The sequence below is a fragment of the Pituophis catenifer genome, unplaced genomic scaffold (assembly GCF_029215685.1).
Source record: "Pituophis catenifer annectens isolate HBS135680 unplaced genomic scaffold, rPitCat1.0.hap2 SCAF_1, whole genome shotgun sequence".
Classification (NCBI taxonomy): domain Eukaryota; kingdom Metazoa; phylum Chordata; class Lepidosauria; order Squamata; family Colubridae; genus Pituophis; species Pituophis catenifer.
The window spans coordinates 331,833,154-331,856,904 of NW_027256881.1; the positions used below are offsets into that span (position 1 = coordinate 331,833,154).

Below are 23,751 nucleotides of genomic sequence, written 5' to 3' on the forward strand. Positions count from 1 at the left end.
TTGGCTTCTGGGAAGCAAGATAATATTCCCACTTCTATGGCAAACTGCAGCATTGGCCCCTTTTACATTTTGGAACTGAATGAATGACTCAGCGGGAACATGCTGAGCAATTAGATAGCAGACAGAATAACAAGAACACAAGTTCTTCTCTGCACAAGAAAGAGTGCAGAGAAGAGCAACAAAGATGATTAGGGGACTGGAGGCTAAAACATATGAAGAACGGTTGCTGGAATTGGGTATGTCTAGTTTAATGAAAAGAAGGATTAGGGGAGACATGATGTTCCAATATCTCAGGGGCTGCCACAAAGAAGAGGGAGTCAATCTGTTCTCCAAAGCACCTGAGGGCAGAACAAGAAGCAATGGGTGGAAACTAATCAAGGAGAGAAGCAACCTAGAATTAAGGAGAAATTTCCTGACAGTTAGAACAATTAATCAGTGGAACAACTTGCCTCCAGAAGTTGTGAATGCTCCAACACTGGAAGTTTTTAAGAAGAAGTTGGATAACCATTTGTCTGAAGTAATGTAGAGTTTCCTGCCTAAGCAGGGGGTTGGAGTAGAAGACCTCCAAGGTCCCTTCTAACTCTGTTATTCTGTTAAGTCTCTACTAGTGTTTCCCAAGCTTGGCAATTTCTAGATATGTAGATTTTGTCTCAGTTCCATTTGGTGGGTCCTAGGTGGTGGCCTTTTCTTCTGTGGCCTCTATTTTACAGAACACCTTTTCCTTGAAATAAGGCTGGTCTCATCCCTTTTAGATTTCCAAAGGTCCCTCAAGACCTGGTTGTGTCAGCAGGTCTAGGGACCTCAGGAGACTGGTGAATATTGAGATGGTTCCTGGTTAATTAATACCTCTTCATCTAATTTCTTTTCTGTTCTGTTTTTAGCTTTGTGCCTTTTTATACTTTTATACTTTATATTAATTTATATATTTTGCTTTTAAATTTATTTCATGCCACCCAGAGTCACTTGATTGTGAGATGGGAGGCTATATAAATCTGACAAATAAGTAAACAAACCAACAAGCTCCTATGACTCTCATGCTGGGTGTGGAATTCTGGGATTTGGAGTCCATAAACATCTGGATATTGCCAAGGTTGGAAAATAATACTCTGGATTAGAGTTAATTGAAGTGATTTAGTTTGTGTAGAGATAATAATGAAGAAATAATAATGCATGCAATTCCCTTTTTAAGTGAGTTACGAAGAAAACCACTCATGTCAAAACTTTCCATGGAAAAAACCCCAATCTTTAAGAATTCAAATAGGTTCCAAGGACATAAATGCGAAACCTTGTGTTGTTCTGGCTCTTCTTTTTTTGCATAGCTGCGGGCAAACTCATCCAGAAGAGACTGGAAAAGGTTCAAGACCAGCTTCACGTCCTTCTCTTCTTTCTGTTTTGCCATGTTGACCACAAGGAGTTGGTAGTTTTCCATCAGGTCTCTGTAGCCAACATGGATCTGTCCGTTCTGTGGAAAGGTGGTAGAAATAAGTAGGGATGTTGAGCTGGGATGCATCAGTGGTGTGGGGGACAGGATGTTTCCTCATCGATGTTCCACAGTGCTCAACCATAAGCACAGCATGTGTGTACCACATTCAGACATTTTCCAAAAGTTATGGAATTTTCAGCATCATAACTTTTGAAACTTAGCCAAACTCAAGCTTCTTCAGCACTCTTAGGTTAGGCAATAAATTCAGGAAAGGAAAACACTTTAATGTATAATTAACTTATGGAACTTAGGAGGACATATTTTAAGAGGCTAAACAGGTTTAAAGGAGGGATCACATGAATTCATTAAAGAGCACAGGAGGTTTATAACAGTCAGTCTGGGATGTTAAACAAAACCTCCCTGTTCAGAGGCAATCTATCTCTGATATGTCAGACTTATGGGAGCAGTAGCAAAAGATTGTAAACTTCATTCTTTACATCTGAAATTTCATTTATCTAGTGCAGGGGTGTCAAACTTGATTTCATTGAGGGCCGCATCAGGGTTGTGTTTGACCTTGGGAGGGCGTGGCCAGCTCGACGTCACTCATGTTGGGGGCCCGAGCGCTCTGCCAGAGAAAATAGGCTTCCAAGCTCCGTTTTTGGCTGCAACGGCCTCCTGCAACCTTCTGCCAGTGAAAACACAGCTCGGGAGGTCAGTTTTTGGCTGCAATGGCTTCCTGCAACCCTCTGCCAGCGAAAATGAAGCTTGGGAGGGCTGCGCAGGCTGGTCGTTCACTGTTTCCAGGTCGGCCTGCCCATGGGCCTTAAGTTTAACACCCCTGATCTAATAGGTTATTACATTGCATCAAATTTATATCTGATCCATCAGGGCTACATTAATAAATTTTGTGATCTAAAATGTTGGCGAGCTATTAAAGAAGTTAGCATTTTGTTAACCAATTTAGCAACTCAGAAAACCAGTGTGATATAAAGAAAAGATGTTATACTAGGAGGAAGGTATTGTGCAAGGATGGGGAGACCAGTATTGATATATAAATACGGTCATTGAAGCTCTCTGGGCTACTTCCTATTTTTCAGCTCAACCTAATTCATAGTTGTTTCATGGGAAAATTGGAGGAAAAGATGCTATATACATTTACTTGAAGCTTTTGGAGGAAAAGTGGAATACAGTTACAATGAATAACATTGTTACAGTTATAACTGGAAAAAAATGGAATTTCAGTGCAGATTTAATATAATGCTTATTTCCTTCTTACTAACACAAAACTTTACAAACTGAAGGCCTAGCTATTGAACACAGTATCATTGCTAACACAGGGTCCAGTCTATATTTAAAAAGTCCTCCATGTGCAAGTGAAGCTGTTTTACTGATTCCCCAGCTGCCGATGATTTCTGCAAACATTTAATAGACAATTTTGCTTTAAAGCTGTTCTCTTTCATTTAAAGGCAGTGGTGCGCCATTTTGACATCCCCCAACAAGCTACTTACAGGAGCAGAATACATGGTCTTGATATTCCCACGGAACTTCTCAGTGGCTTCAAAAAACAAGCATTCAATGGCTGACTTCTGAGAGTGAAGATCATTTATCTGGAAAAAAAAAAGGAGTAACAATACATGAAAGGGGAAGAATGTACTGTAATCTTGCCTCTAAAAAAGCTCACATGGTGCCTTTAGACCTCTTCCCCTCTTCAATTCTGCATTGATAATCCTGATATTAGGATAAATTATATGAAGATGTATAACTGCGGCCCCCTAACCTTTTGGACTCTACCGGGGACCAGTTTTTTTTCCCCCTGGACCGGGTTGGGGGGGATGGTTTCATACACTACCTACATTCTGCACATGCGCAGATGAAGTTTTGCTCACTTGTGCAGCCCAGTTCCTAACAGGCCATAGACCAGTACCGGTCTATGTTCCAGGAGTTGGGAATCCCTGATGTATAAGATGTCAATTTGTGCATGTTCGTATTTTGAAATAGGAAAAAAAAAACCTGGGAAACAAACAACGCAATGTGTTTTACACAAGATCGCCTTGGAGATGGCTGGAAAGCCAATCTGATACGAAACAGGACAGCCAGAATTTTGACAGGAGAATGCCATCCAGGTTAAAATAACACTGATCCTTAATTTTGCTACACTGCCTGCTAGTTGGTTTCTGGGACCAATTCAAAATGCTGGTTATTAAAATCTGTACAGTAACAGCAGTGGCATAAATCAGGCAATACTTTGTCTGAACTGAACATGTCCCTCTAGTCTAGTCATCAAGCGAGGGCTACCTGTGGGTCCCACCCTCTTCAAGGGACACATGCAGAGGTGGTATTCAGCTGGTTCTGTCCGGTTCGGGCAAACCGGTAATGGCAACTGTGGGAAGCTCCACCCACCCGCCCGGACATAATGCGTGAGCAAAAAGCACGTGTGGAAGGCCGTGCACATGTGCAGAGGTGGTGCATGCGCTCACATTTGCAAACCGGTAGGGAAGGCAAGTGAATCCCACCTCTGGACACATGGTGCTTGGATCAACCCCATTCTATGGAATACTCTCCCTTAAAATGAAGGTAAGGTCCCTGATTATTATTTGTTCATAAACAAGCTAAAGTAGTATTGTTTCTCGCTCTTAGGTAGTTTAAGCTATTGGGCCCTTATGTGGTTTTTAATTGCTTAATGGACTTTTAAATACTTGTATGCTGTTGTTTATTTTTTTTTCTTTATTTATGATTTTGTTATGATTTCTATCCAGAGTCCTTGGTAACTTTTGCAGACTATAAATATTGCAAAATGAAGAGAATGTTTTGGGAATCCCTGGGTTAGACTATATACTCCTGAGTTAGAATATAATTTACCAGGAAAGTCAATTACACATCCCATGTATCATCATTGCCTAAATGGATGCTTGATTTGGTTTTCATATCCAACTGCCGTCTCTCACCTTGTTCAGAAGGAATTCATCCAAATATTTCAGCTCACTAGCATTTGCAATCTCCCTTAGAAATGGTGCCTTCCATTTTTCTGGCGCCCTTTTGGCTTTGCTGATCTTGATGGTACGGTTCCTCTTAGCTTTGCCAAATTCTTTTGTCTGGCGTTCCTCCAACTGGGGCTGATTAGGAGGCCCAGAGGGAGCTGGAAATGGGAAAAACCAATGCAAGATTAAGAGCTTTCCTTCCTTTTCCCCCCACAACCAATATGCTCAGCCAGTTTAAGATAAATGGCTTGTGATTCTCATCTGCGTTAGAGAGGAAGCCTTTTAAATTTGGGGGTATCATAAATAGAGTAACATATTATAATCCTTTTTTCCCTCCTATTTCTCATCCCTCCCATCTCTCTACATAAAAATCCTGCTCCACTGATGTGACAGAGGCTTAGAAAAATGTTCAATTTGTATATTGGAGAGCTTGGAGGATGTTGCTTGTAGTTTTAAGAGACCTGGGGGTTGTGGCTCACCACTCTGATCTGTATAAATAGTTCTTCCAAGGCATTAGAGAACTAGGTGCTCTTCTGGCAATGGCCTGGACAATAATAGAAGTTTGGCATCAGAGAAAACAGCCTGTTTAGCAGGTGCCAAAATTTACCTTCAGTTGCCTTCTGTGTCACTGTCGGCTCCATTGGCAACATGCAGGAGAAGAGTGGAATAGTCTCACTTGTATCCTCATATACTTCAGAATACTCTTTGAGGTTCTTCTTGTCTGTTCTTTTTGCCAAGAGTCTCCGCAATGGACTCCTGAAACTAGATCTGACAAGAATAGAAAACAGCTGAAGATGTAGACAGAGATAAATAAGAGCAGGCTGGGATTTGAGCTAAGAAAAAAAGAATTGCTCCTTCAATGAGGCTGCTTGATTGGCTAGCGGAGAACAAACTTTGCACTAAAGTAGCCCAAAGAACAATGCAAGATGAAATTGTGTACATGCAGCTAAGAAGGCAGCTATGGCCGACAAAAATTAGTGAACCATGTTTCTGTGTAAAGGATCTACTGAAATAGTGATTGGCTGAATTTTTTGTGCCCTTTCCTGGTTCCCAAAACCTCATCTGCTTGATTAAACTAGAACTTTTTTGCCATTATCACTGTCTGACACCCATAAGGATCCACACGGCATGCATACTTGGCATCCATCTGTTGGCCGGGTCCTGAAGTGAGACCCACTGCACTTAAGGTAGTAGGTAGCTCCTCAGATTTCTTCGATGCAATCTTCTTCTGGGTGTTTCCATCACCTTCTACTATGTCCAAAGATGGCTGCAAACATGAATAAAAATATGAAAACCTGCCTTAGACCATGTTACTTTATTACCTTAATTAAAATAAATGTAACAATTTCTGGAATGTAAGGTTGCACAGCTAAAAGCAGAACATACTAAATTGTCTTATGCCAAATTAGCCCATTAATCTACCAAGTTTTTTTATTTGGCAATGGTTTTCCAGCTATGCGTGCAAAAAGAGGCTTTTTAAAGTTTCATAAACTACAGTCCTTTGAACTATAAATACTGAAGTCCGGGAAGTCTAAATGCATGAAGCTTAAGTTTCATCCAATATATTTATTAATTCCTTTTTAATCCCATAGAAATCTGCTTCAAAAGACAGTTCTGCCAAAATGAAGCGGTTTTTTTTCCTTTCAAAGCTATACTGCAGTTTTTTCAAGATTCTGTTCTGGTAAGTCCTTCTTATTATCAAACCCAAAGTATTTGAATTTTAATCAAGCCCATTAAGCTGATTTGTCTTTTAGAGGATTTTCAAACTGGCTGGTGATTTTTGACAACTGATGTTTTACATAAATTACTATCTGTTTTCTCGTGCCCCACCAACCATTTGGATAATTTTATAGTTTTAACATCTTTCTATGAGCTGCTCCGAATACTATTCTAGGGAAAATAGGATATGAATTGATGTACTGATGTTGTCATGTAGGCTACTCAGCCTTTTCAGACTCTTTTGGCACATAACAATTCTTCAGGAGAGAAGTCACTTTTAAAGGTGGTGTGTGTTTGAGCTACGTGCATTCTTTAGAAAAAGCCATTTGCTCTCTGACTGTATTATGGCACTATATCACCTTCCAAATAAGGCTGGTATTGGAAGCCAACTTGTATAATCTGATCATTGAATATTCATGATATATGGGGGGGGGGAAGTTTGTCCTTCTGCCTAAAAATGTTTCAAGTGCGCACTCCAATCTTCCAGCTGTAGATTTTCCTCTAAAAAAACCCGAAGTGTTTAAGAAAGGTTCTTAAACAGTTCATTTTTTGTTATTTGCAGTAATGCCCCATAGTCTAGGACCAAAAAAAGGTCTTCAGATTTAATACATTGCATCTGTTATCATTGCATGCAAGCATTAGACTGTAAATTGTGACAGCAAATGCAATGTCAGTTCTCCTTAGCAAACTAGGCATGTATTGGTTTGATTAAGGTTTTGCTGGTGCCGTTATTTTTTTGCTCAAGCTACTTGGAGCTGTTTTCTCTTGCACGATGCTCCTTTGCTGCTGGCTGTAGTTACAAGGACCACAAAATGAACAGGTCTAGTTCAGCGAGCAGTACCTGGCTTGGGGAAATGGAAAGAGTGACCTTGGGGATGTCATCCAAGGAAGAAGCCGTTTTTTTCTTCCTGCAAGGGGAAAAAAAGATATTTCAGAATGAAACCACCTGTGCTTTAAAAGGATCCTGTTAGAGGCCAATAACGTTTGAGTTGTGATCCTGTATGGACAAATGTTGACAGATTTCCTTGGCCACTATTATGCACTCCAGCTCGTTCATTCAAACTGAAACAATTTCAAGATAGAACTTAAAGGCAGGCAATGCAAGCTGATGAAAATTGTCCTTTTCAAAGAAAGTCAAGACCCATTTGCAGTAATAGCAATAGCATTTAGACTTATATACCACTTCCCACTGTTTTACAGGATGTATTTCTTGGCTAAGCACCCTACCTTGAAAAAACAGAAATGCTCCTGAATTATTTGACTGTATTACCTGAGTAATGCTGCTTAAAGCCTAATGCCTTCAGTTATGTTTGCAGGAGAAGAATTGTTTCAGCCTGTTCTTAACTCTTTAGTTGTATCAAGATACTGCAGTGAGAGTTACCTGCTGAAGGTGGTAGCAAATAGCACTACCGCTTTAAAAGTTATTTGGGTATTGGTCTCCCTGGGACAATTACAATAAACAAGTGTCCTTTGCATATTAGGCAATCCTCACATGCCTTAATTTGCTCTGCCAATCACCTGAAATGATTATGGTAGATGCAATTAACTACAGATGGGTTTTTTTTGCATTCTGCTCAAGTTTATTTTTAGTACAAAATGCACTACAGTTGTGGATCCATCTAAAGGACCCACATTTCCCATCTTCACTCTATGATTTAAAAGAGAGAATAAAACAACAAAACTGCAAGCATTTGGATTCGTATAATTTCAGCAGCACTTTCTTAAGAAAAATATTTTGGATATAAGTCACTTCGAAGAGCCTTCTTAGCCAAAAAGCAGAATGGGAATAGCAATAGCAATAGCACTTAAGACTTATATACCACTTTTACAGCCCTCTCTAAGCAGTTTACAGTGTTGCCCCCAAAATCTGGGTCCTCATTTTACCGACCTCGGAAGGATGGAAGGCTGAGTCAACCCTGAGCCTGGTGAGATTCAATCTACCAAACTCCAGTCAGTGGGCAGTCAGCAGAAGTAGCCCGCAGTACTGCACTGTGCCACTGTGGCTCATGAACTCAAAATCACAAATGAAAACATCAGTTCCCTTTTTCTCATTCTTTCTCTTTTGCTCTGCATGGTCTCATTTAGATTAATCTTCCGGGGCAAAGGGAAATGTTTCTTTTTGAAACGGAAGCACTACATGATGTAGGTAGAGTTGTATAGAAAACCATTAGTGATTGTATGATGAAGCACAGCCTTAGGAAACAGTAGTTTTTGCAGGAAACCTAATTCAGATTAGCACAGATAGTCCTCAATTTACAACCACAAATGAGCCCAAAATTAATGTTGCGAAGCAAGACAGTTGTTAAGTGAATTTTGCCCCATTTTACAACCTTTCTTGCCATGGTTGTTAAGTGAATCACTGCAGTTGTTAAATTAGTAATATGATTGTTAAGTGAATCTGGCTTCTCCATTGATTTTGCTTGTCAGAAGGTCGCAAAAGGAGATCACACGACCCTGGGATATTGCAATCGTCATAAATATGAGTCAGTGGTCTAATGGCTGAATTTTGATCACGTGACCACGGGGATGCTGCAATGATCGTAAGTGTGAACAATAAGTTTTTCAGTGCTGTTGTAACTTTGAACAGTCACTTAACGAAGTGTTGTAAATCAAGGATTATCTGTACTCAAGATTTAATTTTTCCCAATTTTTATTTCACGTCCTTTTTCAAGATTAAAGATGTAACGCCCAGAATCTTACTTTAATTGTGCGGAAGACGACATGGCAGGGACACTCTTCTCTTCCAAAGATTGGCTGACCAGGTTGTTCTGTCCGCTGACCAGCTGCCTCTTTCCTTGCCAGCGCTCCCGCTTATCTCGCAGTTTGCTTGGGTCATCCTGGTACCGTTGAATTTGGAAGGAGGGGGGGCTGCCTAATTCCTTCACAGCCTGTGGCTTCCTTTTGTCAGCGCGGCTCCGGAAGCTCCGGTTAGCCATCAGATTGTTTGCCCAAGTTAGATCCAGCTCTGTGGGCCTCTCAGGGTAAGTGAAGCTTTGGCTGGTCCGGATCTTGGGATTTTCCAGTCTTTCCTCTACATTTGTATCCTCTTTTAGCACCCTACTTTCCAGTTTCAGTCCTGGGCTTGGACTGGGAACCAGTGTACCACCATCCAAAGAAAGAAGATGATTATCAATTCCTGGTGCTCTGTCTGCCTCGACGCATTTGGGGAGCGTTTCTGAAGAAGAAACTGCATCTTCTCCTATAGGTTGCTCAAGCTTTTGAGCCTCTTCTTCCTCTTCCGTGTCGCGAGGGGGGCTATCTTCCCTGGTAGGGACTTCAGGGCCCCCCTCAAATGCTAAAACAACTTGCTTATTTTGCAGCTTGTTGTGCTCCAATCCTCTTTGTCGGCGGTTCTCCCGTTTTTTCCGGTTGATCTTTTGAGACAGAGGAGGAGACTGGTTTTCTGCGTGGGCATTTTTAGCTCCATCATCATCTGCTATCAGCCCAGATGTTTTATCCGGCTGCACCTCGAGTTCAACAGCCATCTGGTCTGAGATGGGTTCCTCTGGCTGGAGCAACTCATTATCTTGCTTTAAAAGTTCCTGTTTTATCTCCTCTTGCTTTTTCTCTGTGATCATTTGATGAAACCTAAGATTTTAAAGGGAAAAAATAAATAAGCAATTTACCCAGGAATGGTTTTTGTGTGTCTGTGTATATAACTTTTGAGTCAGTCTTGACTCCTGGATTAGTCCCTGCAGTTTTCTTGGCAAAATATTTGGAAGTGGTTTGCCATTGCCTCCTTTCTAGGGCTGAGATAGAGTGACTAGTCCAAGGTCATCCAGCTGGTGTCAACCCTGAAGCTGACCTGACCGAGGCCATTTTGAGGCTTCAGTGTTGCCACATTGGAGCTGAGGGATAGGGAGGGGGGGAATAGAGATAGCTGGGGGTTTGTAGCAGTGATGAAATGTAAATTTTGTTACTACCGGTTCTGTGGGAGTGGCTTGGTGGGGGGGTTAATGTGACTGGGAGGGCGTGGCCAACTTTTTTTTTTTACTTTTTTAAAGCATTTTTTTACAACCTATTCGAGCGAACAGGTTGTAAAAAATGCTTTTAAAAGGTAAAAAAAGGCTCTGACAATCACAGCTGTGGCGCGCAATCGTCAGAGCCATTTTTTACCTTTTAAAAGCAGGAAGTAACAACATCCGGGCAGATGGGCCAAGCCTCGTGCCGCCATCACTACCGGTTCTCCGAACCACCTGCCATAATCGCTACCGGATCACCTGATCCGATCCGAACCAAGAGCATTTCACTCCTGGTTTGTAGCCTAAACAAAATACTTTCTCCTGGGAACCAAGGTCATTCTGACACCTGGTCAGAGAGAGGAGGAGTGATGTTACCAGGCAACCAGACAGCACCTTGATTGGACCATGTGACTGATTGTTTGGGGAAGGGGAAAAACTTTTACTTTTAATTAGGTGAAAACTGTGGGAACCTTCAGAGTCGGTTTTCACCAGAACTGTGCCAATATGATATACCCAATAAAACTATTCTTTGAAGAATCCATCTGCCTTGGAGTTTTGCTTGCTATGGGTATATTATTTGGAATCCTGACAGCTGGCTTCGTACCTAAACTGGGACTACAACCTCTGAGTTCCTAGACTGGTGCTTTAACCACTAGACCAAACTGACTCTCTCAAGAATAAAAGTTGCAGAGTCAAAAAAGAAAATGCCAAACTAGATACTCAGCATCCTTTTATTACTACCACTGCCCCTAACCCCCCACACAGGATGAGACGGTAAAATGAAAAATCTACTCTTTGGCTTTGAAAGCATTGGTTTGGCTCTTCTAAAACTGAAATGTTGCGCCTGATGGATTTCTGCTTTAACCTACATAGATGCTTCCTATTTTATGACTTAAACTCAAGAGATGTGTAAAACCATTCATTGCTCACCTCTTGCGCTGCAGATACCCCCGTGCCAGAGCCTGGAGGAGACAAATCCTCCTCTTCTGCTGCTGGTATGATTTCCTCTCCCGGTATCCACGCCATACCGATTGGATATAAATAGCAGCATTTTCTTTCTCCAGGGCCTTCCGGACAACACAGTAAGAACGCCAGCATGCCTGCAATCGATACAGAGGAGGAACAGACCTTCACGGAAAGGAAAAGGTGACTCACAAAAATGAGGGAAAATGGCAACCACTACCAGGGTCTGTACCTGCAAGGTAATTGCTGCTTGCCGAGTCCGGAGGAAGCGCCTCCTCTCCAGCACCATTCGCAGCCAGCTCTGGAGGACAATGATCTTTCGGATGACTTCTTTGTGTAGGGTGTCCTGGAGCACCTGTCGGGTGGCTTCCTTCATGAATACCTGGAGAGCAGGAATGAGACCTCTGATGACTCAATGTTTTGAAACTAGCAAATAGCAGCAGCAGAGAGCTATAGAAGCTCCTTGGATGAGAAGCAAAACATCTTCAAAGAAGGACAAGAAAGTCCAGTTGCCTCTTGAAAAAGCACCTTTGGGATAGCAATAGCACTTAAGACTTATATACCGCTTCATAGTGCTTTACAGACTTCTCTAAGACGTTTACAGAGTCAGCATATTGCCCCCAACAACCTGGGTCCTCATTTTACTAACCTTGGAAGGATGGAAGGCTGAGTCAACCTTGAGCCAGTCAGGATAGAAGGAATTGAACTCCTAGCAGTGAGAACAGAGTTAGCCTGCAATACTGCATTCTAACCACTGCGCCACCACGGCACCAAAAAGTAGCCCCTCAGATTGATTGCAACCAGATATTTAAAGAAGGAAATACGACCAGGGAATTGTAGTCAATAAGAGGGAGATGCAGACATTGAGTTATTACTGGTAAGAGGACAGATTCCTGATCCAAGGAACTTTAAAATTGGATACAGAACAGGTGTAGAAAGTAGGAAAGAAAAAGAAGCAAACAAAGATATTTAGTTTAATTACATACATTTAGTTAAGATCTCAAAACAGATCTGGACATTTTATGCCCCTCGGGCAATATCTGGCCCTTTGGCTGTCCCTTCCAACCTGCATGGAGTGCTTTTATTTTGAGGGTGACTACTATTTCTTTTTCCAGATTACATATGTGCCTATTTACTTGCCTATGAATCTTCACTGGCCTATTGGTTCAGCCCTCCACAACAGTTCCAGTTTCTTATCTGGCTTATTGGGAAAATTAATTACTGTCTTAAAAGGATGGTTTTATGGAAAGATACTACAAATAAAAATACTTTACATTTATTGCATTAATTTTATCTCATTTTGGGAGATTTGTATAGCTGTAGACATTGTACTGTTAGAGAACAGTTACATCTAACTCTTCCTTCATTATAAACCAAAACAATTTACATCTGCCTACATCTGCTGGCAAAATCCAAAACATACTGGCTTTCCCAGCACAATATGTCTCATTCTGAAAATTCAGGAAGAAGAAATGACAATGATCCCAAACAGAATAGGATATATAAAGAGAAGACTGGTCAATGTAAAGAAGGAAAATTCACACAAAATGTTTAGATTTGGCCTTATTCCAATGGCCATGTTGAATGTATTTTGTTTTCGGTTGTTAATTCAAACATACCTTGGTCTTTCCTATTTGATAGCTGTTAGTGTCCAGATTCAGTTTGTTTAACAGAGCATTAATTTCTTCCTTGGAGGCTTTGACATTTTTGGGCAGCAACACTTGAAATTGATCAATAAAATCCTAGAAAGGTAATGCATAAACAAAAGCAGATTTAGCCAAGAACTCATTATCCTACAATGAAATTGAATGTTTTCTTTCTTTCTTTCTTTCTTTCTTTCTTTCTTTCTTTCTTTCTTTCTTTCTTTCTTTCCTTCTTTCTTTCTTTTTCTTTCTTTCTTTCTTTTTCCTTCCTTCCTTCCTTCCTTCCCTCCCTCCCTCCCTCCCTCCATTATTTTTATAAATAATTCAAGATGGAAAATAGCAATATATCCAACCTCATCTTATTTTTTTTCACCACAACAATCCTCTGAGGGCCAAGAGACAGAATGACCAGCTCAAAGTCACCCAACCATCTTTCTTGTTTAACAAAGGACTTGAAATGATAAGTCTCCCACTTTCCAGCCTTAACCACTAGACAGAACTATAAACTGTAGAAGTCCTGTGTTTTTATGGAAGGCCCTTTGGAGTTAAGCTGTAGGTTTATTTCTTGCAACAAATGATCAAAGTTCCTACCATTATAAAATGTGAGCACTGAGTAGTCATTCTTAAATGATTCATACTTTTTTTTCACCAAGCTGCTAGGATATTTTACTATTCTCCTAAATGTGTTATTGTCATTGCCATCATAATATTCAGAGGCCAAAAGAATAATAAAAGGTACTGTTAATAGGACAAGATGTAGTTCCAAGATTTAAAACAGTAAAAGAGAAAATAACTTGCTACTGAAAGAGACTGACAAACCTTAAGCAGTGTCATTAGTAAGTACAGCTCAGTTCAAACTCAGCACTTTCTAATTGCAACTTGAATTTTTTTTTTTTTAATTTGACTTATATGCCGCCCTTCTCTGGAGACTCAGGGCGGCTTACAATGCGCTAAACAATAGCCTTCATTCTTTTGTATATTTATACAAAGTCAGCTTATTGCCCCCACAACTGGGTCCTCAATTTACCTACCTTAGAAAGGATGGAAGGCTGAGTCAACCTTGAGCCTTGGCGAGATTCGAACCTGCAGTAATTGCAGACAGCTGGTCTTAATAACCAGCTTAATAACAGGGTGCCTTAGACCACTGTACTACCAAGGCTACCAAGGAATTGAACAGTTTAACCATTTTCCTAGAAATTTTAAAAAGCACACAATCTCAGCATGCCCCCATATTTAATAATCAGGGGGATATTAAATCAGACTGCCAGATAGACAAAGGGCAATATAGGAAAACATGAATAATTATTTCAACTGTCTCATCTAGACCCTGGCACAAGACTTCTGGATTTAGGGAGTTATCTCTCTGCAAGTCCAGATCAAGGACAATTGACGTAAACCAGATCTGTAACTATACTAATTTTTTTCATGAGGCGGCATAAATTAGCTGCAAGGATTGATTGGGCTAGATTTGTCTCCTTATATGAAACTGGTAGCATGTATATATTCAGAACAAATACAAGACTAAGGAAGCAAAACTCTTTGGCGTTTCAAGTACTTTGAATACAAACAACTCCAGCATTTCCAGGAACAAGTCTAAAGAAAGAGATTGGTCTTGTTTTCTGTCCCAAAGGTGCTTTTTTCAAGAGGCAACTGGACTTTTCTGGTTTTTCTTTGAAGATGTTTCACTTCTCATCCAAGAAACTTCTTCAGTTCTGACTGGAAGTGGGGAATTCCCCACTATTCAGTCAGACCTAAAGAAGCTTCTTGGATGAGAAGTGAAACCTCTTCAAAGAAAAACCAGAAAAGTCCAGTTGCCTCTTGAAAAAAGCACCTTTGGGACAACCATGACCTGGATGACTGAGAATCTCCATAGACACTGGTCTTGCTTTCTCTTTCCTTTTTTCCTTTATGAGGCACTGAACCGTTGAGTCAGGATAGACAAAAGTAGGCGGAAGAGAAGGAATCTGACCAGAGGTGAAATCCTTTGAAGTCTGCTACTGGTTCTGTGAGTCTGCTACCGAGCGCACATGTGCCTGAGGTGCGCCCGCGCAGTGCTAAAAAGGAACATTTTGAAGCCTTCTGAGTCTGCAAAGGTAGGTAGAACAGCGAGAGTGGGGGATCCACTGTGCCACACGATTTAGATTAGCTAGAAAGCAAGAAATCTGACAATTCTAGCTAATATAAATTGTGCGTCACAGCTGATTGTTGCCCAGCTGATCGTCAGAAATATCGGTTCAGCCAAACGGGTAGCATTTTTACTACTGGTTCTCCCAAACCGGTCCGAATAGGTAGCATTTCACCCCCGAATCTGACCCTGGTTTAAGGCAGCATCTTGGTTGTCTTCTGATAAATAGACCTCATATAATTTTTCATCCTTTAGGTTGAAAAAGCTTAATGTACTTGGAGAAAAGACTATGGCAAATGATTGACTTCATGATACTCATTGCAAGGTGATTCCTTCCATAAGGGAAGGATGGATTATTTCTCAAACACTGAAAGAAAATAGTAGGAATTCCGAGGATGGTTTTGATAAAACAAGTGGCTTTTTCTGGACTAAGGAAAGAAGGCAGACCCGGAGTGCAAAAGTACCTGGAAGTTAAATTTAGCACTGTAGCCTGATTGTCGGATTCTCACTGTTTCCAGCATTCCTGTATATCTCAGTTGCTGAAGTACCAGCCGTTCATCAAAGAACAACTCCCTCTGGAAAAAAAAGAGGAAGAAACAGAAGATCAAGCGCAATCTCTATGCAGCTGGCTTTCCCTATTATAAACCAGAATCTCTGTTCTCAGAAATGGAGTTACTATTGTCTGTTGCATTTTTTAAAATACGAGGACCATTCTTTATTTGGCTCTTTCAGCCAATAAATATTAAACAAATTGAAGAGGTTTAAATTGTTTTGATTAATTATGAAGGTGATTCTGAATAAATTGGTGCCGTACCATTAGAATATTTTTAAATAATTATAATTAGGTTGCTATGTAAATTAGGGCACAATGCCATATTTCTCCAATACTTCTCTCCAAGGAATGCTTCTTTTAAGAAAATGAATGCATTCACAAGTATTTTCTTTTTCATAAATACTGATAAAAATTTATCCATGAAAAAGCGTTAATTAAAACGAAAGACTGTTTCAATTAACTGCTAAGCAGAATCAAGTAATTTTCTTTCTCAGAATTATAATTTATTCAAAAAAGTATTCTAAAATAATAAATGTAAAATTTTCAATGTACATTTTTTAAAAACCCAGAAAACATCATTTTTGCACAATCTTAAAAGATCTATAAAAGTAAGACTCTTTTGTACAGGGAAGTGCCCTATAAGAATGCAAGTGTGAGCTAGTTTTTAATTTTTACAATTAAGAATACAGTGTTCAGTTTTATTTTCTTTTTATGAAAACCAAACAAATTGAGATTGGTAGAAATTATTTAGAGGCATCTGGCTAAACAAGAATGTAGGACTTCCTATATGTTATCCATTTTAACACAAGACTTTTATGCAAAGACTACCTCTGGCAAGACCCAGAACCCAAAGGGGTCCACGTACCTTCTCAGAATTGGAACGGATGCAACGGATAAAGAAGGGCTCAGCTTTCCCCAAAGTTTCGAGAAGCTTGTTCAAAGAAGTCTGAAATGAGTCACACAATAGGAATTTATCAGCTAAGCTTAGGAAAAGAACCATATAGGCCCGTGATGGCAAACTTATGGCACGTGTGCCAGAGGTGGCACGCAGAGCGCTCTCTGTGGGCACACATGCCAACGCCAGCTGTTGTTTTGGTTTCCAGTGCGCAAATGCATGCCGGCCAACTAGTCTTCACACGCACTGGAATGCCGGAAACCCAAAGACCAGCTGGCTGGGGTGCAGGTGCGCGCTGGTCAGCTGGTCTTCAGGTTTCCGGCACTCTAGCGCTGTGATGGCGAACCTATGGCACGCGTGCCACAGGTGGCACACGGAGCCATATTGGTGGGCACGCGAGAGTTGTCCTAGCTCAGCTCCAGCATGCATGTGCACGCTGGCCAGCTGATTTCTGGGCCTTCTGTGCCCACCGGAAGTCGGCAAACGGGCTGTTTCCGGCCTCCAGAGGGCCTCCAGTGGGGTGGGGAAGGCTGTTTTCGCCCTCCCCAGGCTCCTAGAAAGCCTCTGGAGCCTGGGCAGGGCAAAAAACAGGCCTACTGTGCCCACTGTGCAATCACATGCCAAAAGTGGGGGGAGCATGGGGGGGTCGCACGCGCATGCGTGGGGGGGCAGGGCACATAGAATTATGGGTGTGGGCACGTGCGCGTGCAACTATCCTGCACTCCCCCAGCTTTTGGCACGCGATGGCAAAAAGGTTAGCCATCACTGCTCTAGCGCATGTGTGCCCGCGTTCCAATTTGGGCACTCAGTGCCGAAAAGGTTCGCCATCACTTATATAGGCCATCTATCTTTCCAAGCTGTATTATACTTTCCTTCTATTTCCAAACAAATAAGAGATATTAGAAATGCTATCATATGGCAGTAAGGTTATGTTGTACTATGTATTACGATACATTGTACAACATACTTTGCTTGGTTAATCAATGGGTTCAATTTTCTGGACATGTATAATTCAGTGAAACATAAACTAACCAAACATGCTGGATTAACACCACATGGTAATCTACCAAGATGATAAAGTGACATCAAATAAAAGGAACGATAAAATTCACCACATTTAGCGCACTGTGCAAATGCTGATATTTAGGCAAGCATTTTAGACCGCTAATGCTTCACGCAATCACCTTTAGATATTACAATGGACAAAAAGAGCTCACAAAATTGGCAAGTGAAGATACTAACAATATATCAGTATGCTTCAGCCTAATATCTCAGGAAATAGCCAGGCCTTAAGAACCTTATGAGGGCAAGTGGGATTGGGGACATCCTACTCTCAGGGGGCAAGCCCTTTCCCAAGACAGAGAGGTTTGCTTTCTTGGTTTTCCATGATATTTTCAGAACCTTCACCAAATAAAGTAATTGATTCAATTCAATTCATTTAGCATATTCAACGCTTTCTGATATCTTGAATATAGTGTATGAGAAACATGAAGGAAAACTTAATACTATTGAAATGGAAATAAAGCATGACCAACTGGATGTCTAAGGAATAAGCAAACTTATACAAATTGAAATACAGTAGTCCACATTAAATGAGGTCTTATAGAGAGAGATATTCAAAAAAGGACATATTGAAGTATGTGCTTTGCCCCAAAAAAATTCTTTATTGCCATCACGTTGTTCTAAACATGGATATCAGCAGATGAATATTGAAACCAGGTGGACTATGAAACAGAAGGCAGAGAAATGCAACTGAGTGAGGTGCAGAGGGTGGAACAATTTATTATTTATGTTAAATGTATAGATTAAATTTAGAAAATTAAAAAGGGTATAGATGGCCAATAAAATATGGCCAGAAAACAAATAAACAACATTAAGACAATGAAAGGAACAGGTTCAGCATGTTTAATGAAAAAGCACTGTAAAACCAAATGGGGAAACCCCCAATATTTCAAAGTGAAAAAGATTCAAACTGCTTTCTGAGAAAATTATGAATATAAACATGGAAAGAGAGAGAATTAAAGACTTGGGCAATAAAGAAGTTGTATAATGACTCAACATGCTGTCCAGTATTAAGCAAGAAAGGACAAAAGAAGGTATCCCCATCAAGTATGTCAGAGTTGGTTGCAGAAATCACTTCCAGAAAGCATACACAGATAACTGATTCAGCAGGATTCATTAACTTCTTTATATACATAACAATTTATGAGTACATGTACAACAGGGGTGGGTTCTAAATATTTTTACTACCGGTTCTGTGGGCGTGGCTTATTTTGTGGGCGTGGCTTGATGGTCATGTGATAATTCTTTAGGATTTAGCAGAGGTACTGGTCTACCACTATTTATTTTCTTCTTTTCCTCTTCAAAATCGAGGTGCGTCTTATACTCCGGTGCATCTTGTAGTCCGAAAAATATGGTAACTTACACCTTGATCACTCTAGGTGATCAAGGTGTAAGTTTGAGCTACTCTAACATCTGGGGCAGTGGGAGCGGTACTACTGGAATCAACCTGGAATTACAGCTGCTGCAGAATACAGAACCTAGATTATTGCACAAATACCTTGGCAGTGCAGAATAGCACCAATCTTTAAATTGCTGCATTTGCTTACCACTACTGTATGCTTTCAGGCTCAAATCGAAGGGCTGATTATTAAAGCCCTGTATGACACAGCCCTGGGATAAATCAGGCAATGCTTTGTTAGAACAGAATCTGTATATAGGTTTTGAACATCTAGAGAAGGTCTGTTGAGAGTCATCCTCCTTGTGAGGCTCATAGGGCTACACTTTTATGGACAGGCCTTCTTAGAAGTGGCTCCCATTCTTTGGCATACCTACTTCTAGTGATATGGACAAACAAGCGAAAGCCGTTCAGTTTGAGCTTGCTTTCGTTTCAGTATTCTATTTGTTCCCATATGGCATATTTAATTCCATTGTCACCCACCCAGAGTTCCTTAAGGTGGAATAGAATTGAACATTGGGAAAGATATCATTGATTTCCAAGTAAAATTGTCAACAAGAACATGACTTTCACCTCTAAAATTCTACCATCCCTTTGCTTGAAGAAGAAAAATCTTAAAAGAATCATCCTTGTGATCTGAAAAAAACAATTGGTACTACTCTGTGGACTCCTGACCAGTGTGTTGCTCATATTATTTAGTCCTCATAGTGAGACAGAGGACCACTTGTTCTCATATGAATGGGGTCCATGAGAAGACGAACAGATTTAGGATCAGGAATCTATTACCATTCCCAGTTCAATTGATTCATTCTCCTTACAGAAGAAAGCATGAAGCTTATTGCCATAGGTTTTGGCACTGGGTGCATTTGCACAAAGAGCCCCCTTTTCCAGTTTTGCTTGAAATGCAGAGTTAAGAGAAATGAAAGAAGCAGCAAAAAGGTTAACTAGAAAAGAAAATAACTGAAAAAAGATCTACTTCGTATTCCGTGCAAAAGAGTGAAGTGAAGAAGTACTATGGCTGCAACAACGAAGAGAAACTGAGAAGATATACACCATATTCTTCCCCCTCCCACCCAATGAAGCAAGCCTCCTGCACAAATACATATAAGACCAAATATAATACCTTCATAGATCCCAACCCCATATGTGGTACTGATTATGAAAAACATTAAACGAAAGGGAGGTAGCTATGGCCATTCTCTACTACTGTATGTGCCCTTTTACCTGAAATTGAGCGCTGATGCTAGGTGGCTTCTTCTTCTTATGCAAATGCAGGAGGGATTTTGTGGTTCGGTCATGCAACGTCATGCTCACAATGAGTTTCAAAGACTTTGAGTCCAGTAAATTCTGCAGCCAAGGAATATTTATTTGATTAATTATATGCCGCCCATCTTGCTATCAAGCAACTTTGGGCAGCTAAGCTAATATGCCATAGTTATAATTACAATCTCATGAAGTACACAATAATATCCCATGAAGTGCACAATAATACCAGCACTGAAGCTACACCATTTGATAGGATGAGTGCATTAAATTATGCTTCATTTAGGCTCTTATTTTGTTACCAGCCGTAGAAATGGAGACAGATAGGAAATTATGAAGAAGAGTTAAGCGCTCCAAACATTTATGGACTTCATCAGAGCACTTAATTTTGGTTAGATGAATATTTTTCATCCTTCTCCTAGTAGCCAAGAATTTGATTTTCACTTTATACGAAAACAGAGATTCACATGTGTCAGAGCGGCATTCAGCATTTCCCAAAATATGGTGACATACAGTGCATATCTAATTAGTGTGTAATTTACTGTTGCACGTTTTTAGCAGAATTCACATAATGTGCACATACTTTGCAAAATGTAAAATAAATGACCCAAAAATCCCCCCCCCCCAATCACCACATATATTGGAACCATAAAACATAAGGAAGCTCACCTTTGGGATGATCTGCTTTTGTTTAATACCTCTGTTCTTCCTGTTAAAATATTAGAAATCATTGGAGTGAAAAAGTATTGTTAAACGTGCAATTCGGTTAGTTCAGCAAAGCCACATCTTTCAAATTAAACCAAGCAAAGCAGACAAGAACAAAATGATGGCTAAGCAGTTCTACAGAGATGGTGGAACTAAGCTACAATGGGAATACTGATGTGAGACATAAAATCTTTGAGTTAATTCTATGCTGCCAATCCCTGAGATTTTTTGTTAAGCACTGAGGGTGAGCTAATGGGGGAGGGGGGGTGGGAGCCAGCCTTAAAAAAGAAGCACAAAGCCATGGATTAGTGTTTCTCAACCTTGGCCACTTGAAGATGTATGGACTTCAACATGGCTGGCTGTGGAATTCTGGGAGTTGACGTCCACACATCTTCAAGCGGCCAAGGTTGAGAAACACTGAATTAGCTTATCCTGTGACAGAGCAGGACTCTGTATTCTTCCATGAATCTAAAAATTTTTAGACTTTAAATTTAGCTTTTAAATTTTAAAATCAAAGGATTTTTAAAAAGCTATCCTTCAAAATAATGGTTCCTGCCAAATAACCTCTGATATCAACAAAAGCTGACCCTTAAACAAGACAGGAGATGTAGGGACTATCTTCTGTTTAAATATATCTCATTAGTCTCTCACATGGATATGCTTCCAAGGATACCATCTGAATAATTTATATTTAAAAACTATTGCAAGAGGTTCTAGATAATCATTTTCCAACTTGAAGCTGTTCAACCCCTGACATTTAGATGAAAATAATCTTCCTAAAACTGAGAAAACTACTGGCGGTCAAAAGGAGGCAATACTAGGCTAGTAGATGAATAGTCTGACTAAAAACAAGGAAGCTTCATGTCTTCCTGTCTGCCTAAATTCAGAGGACATTTGATGAAAGCATCCACCACTAGTCTACTGTGAAGCCGTCTTTTGGGAACCACAGAAAAATAGCAGTCCCAGCTCTGCCTCTTGCCGTGGGACTGAAGAACTAAAAGAAGTAAGAGGGACGCCTTTAACAAAAGGATTAAGGCTCTTTTTCTGTGCCTTATAACTTGCCTTAAAAATTACTTGATGTAAAAGGGTTATACATTTTTAAAATAAAAAATATGGTGTGAAATAATGACAAGATAACTAAGTTGTGATAAGAAAATTCTTCTTTAAATCACAATGCAAAGAGGCTCCTCTTTCTAAACTCTCCTTGGCCTGTTTTACAGGCAGTCCTCTTTTACCAACGGATTAGTTTAGTGACCATTCACAGTTACCTATGACAATGATGACAAAGTAACTTTGGCGATCAATCCTTGCATTTACAACCTCCACAGGTCTGTAAAGCAAAGGAAAGCTTAAGTTGTTTCACTTAATAACCGTTTCACTTAATGAAAAAGTTGCTGGTTCATTGTGTTTGTTAAATGAGGATTACCTGTAGAGGACTCAGAAAGATAAAGGTTTTCACTTGGATATATCCAAAATCTAAAATAGGAAAAACCTGAATACTCTTCTGCAACACAGAAAAGACCTTTTTGTCTTTTTCTGAAACATGGTTGAGAGAATCTAGCTATGCTTTTCACGCTCTCCGCGTTGGAAATTCTTGGGGAAGGGAGGAGGGTTATGTTTATAAAGAACTTACTGAAATTGGTAAATTTTTGAATACATAAATGCCGAAAGACAGAATATGCAGTTTTTATATGTACCACCAACTGAGAAATCTACTACAGCACTTCTGCATTTCCTGCACATGAAATAGAGCCAAATTCTGCAAGACTGAGAGGAAAGAACCTCAGTAATTTCCACAAAATGCGAGCTTAAGATTTGCACACGTTTGCTTATGCACTCTGCACCAGACCACTCTGCAAAGCTAGAAAAACTGAGCTCCCCCCCCCTCCTCCTCCCACCTGCCCCACAACATCCTTTTTCCACAAACTCACAGGAAATGGCAACGGGGTTGCTGGTACCGGCTGAGTGACTGCAGGAGCCTGCGGGGATCTTCACCCTGCCACGGCAGGCCCTTTATACTCCTAACTATTTGCTCATGCAAGTCCCTAAGACGTGATGGACACACACCCAAAACAAGGCAGACACAAGACATATGAACACACATAAAGAGAGAGGTGTGAAAGAGAAGCACCAGGAATTAAACAAAGGAGTCTCTATCCCGCTATTGTCATACTTGCTCTGAGAATGACAAACAAGAGGTTTTTCTCCTGAGGTGACCTTATCTTAAAACTTGAATCATCTTGAATATAAAAAAAGGATGAATACCTAGATTTTGGTAACATATGATAGAATATGACAAAGATTGCTATTTTGGAGATGTCTCCAAAGCTGTTCACATTTTGGACTGTGGGAGATGATTTTATCCGTTTCAATGAAGTAGTATTCATAGCAGGCCATTGCCTAGCTATCAATGTATTTTACATCAGAGACTATGCCAAATAAGATTGGGTGTCAACCTTCAGATAAATAAATAATGATTTGGTGATTTATTTATTCACTTGGCATGGTATTTTTAGACATGTTTTATGATCCAGTGGTTGAAAGATGCACGAATTCCCCACAGAATATACCCCGCAGATAAAAATACACTCTCTGACTGAACTGTGAATATTGAAACTATATTGAAACTATTTGAACAATCCAGATAGATTGTTCTGTGCCAGAAAAAAAAAGCAAGTTTAATTCAGGTTTCTAGTTTTCTAATGCACGTACGTGTTCTCTGAGTAAGATTGCACACAAATTGCAAATAAATTCTGCTCCATGTTTAGTTCCTACAGTCAGCCTGGAAAGTGCCCCAATAAATGAGTGATTATCAGCCTTCCAATCATGCAGCATGCTTGTGGACAGCTTTATTCAACACAAAAACTTACCTTTGCCACTCTCCAGAGAGGCAGAAATTAATAACAAAGAAAACCAAGAAAGGAAGCCAAGGAAAAAAGAAAGAGAAAAAAAAAGGTGACAGAAATGTAAAAAAGGTCATTCCTGGGCAGAGGAACAGTCTTCATTCTTCTGAAACACACTTCTTTCCACTTCTTGTAAGCGGCCCCGTTCCTCCTCTACATAT

The 23,751-nt window shown here is 40.2% G+C and overlaps 1 protein-coding gene across 1 annotated transcript in view; it reads right to left on the reverse strand.

The window, feature by feature from the left end:
• The window catches only part of MYO9B (myosin IXB), a 74,968-nt gene that overhangs the window by 14,992 nt on the left and 36,225 nt on the right, over positions 1–23,751 (reverse strand). The window contains exons 16-30 of the mRNA XM_070943529.1: positions 22,619–22,732; positions 20,652–20,691; positions 19,944–20,066; positions 16,232–16,312; positions 15,278–15,388; positions 12,665–12,787; positions 11,278–11,427; positions 11,013–11,182; positions 8,821–9,708; positions 6,962–7,028; positions 5,538–5,668; positions 5,009–5,169; positions 4,369–4,559; positions 2,932–3,030; positions 1,286–1,462 (exon numbers count right to left, since the gene is read on the reverse strand). Of these exons, the coding sequence (XP_070799630.1) occupies positions 1,286–1,462; positions 2,932–3,030; positions 4,369–4,559; positions 5,009–5,169; positions 5,538–5,668; positions 6,962–7,028; positions 8,821–9,708; positions 11,013–11,182; positions 11,278–11,427; positions 12,665–12,787; positions 15,278–15,388; positions 16,232–16,312; positions 19,944–20,066; positions 20,652–20,691; positions 22,619–22,732 (2,626 nt within the window). The remainder of the gene's footprint in view (positions 1–1,285; positions 1,463–2,931; positions 3,031–4,368; positions 4,560–5,008; positions 5,170–5,537; positions 5,669–6,961; positions 7,029–8,820; positions 9,709–11,012; positions 11,183–11,277; positions 11,428–12,664; positions 12,788–15,277; positions 15,389–16,231; positions 16,313–19,943; positions 20,067–20,651; positions 20,692–22,618; positions 22,733–23,751) is intronic.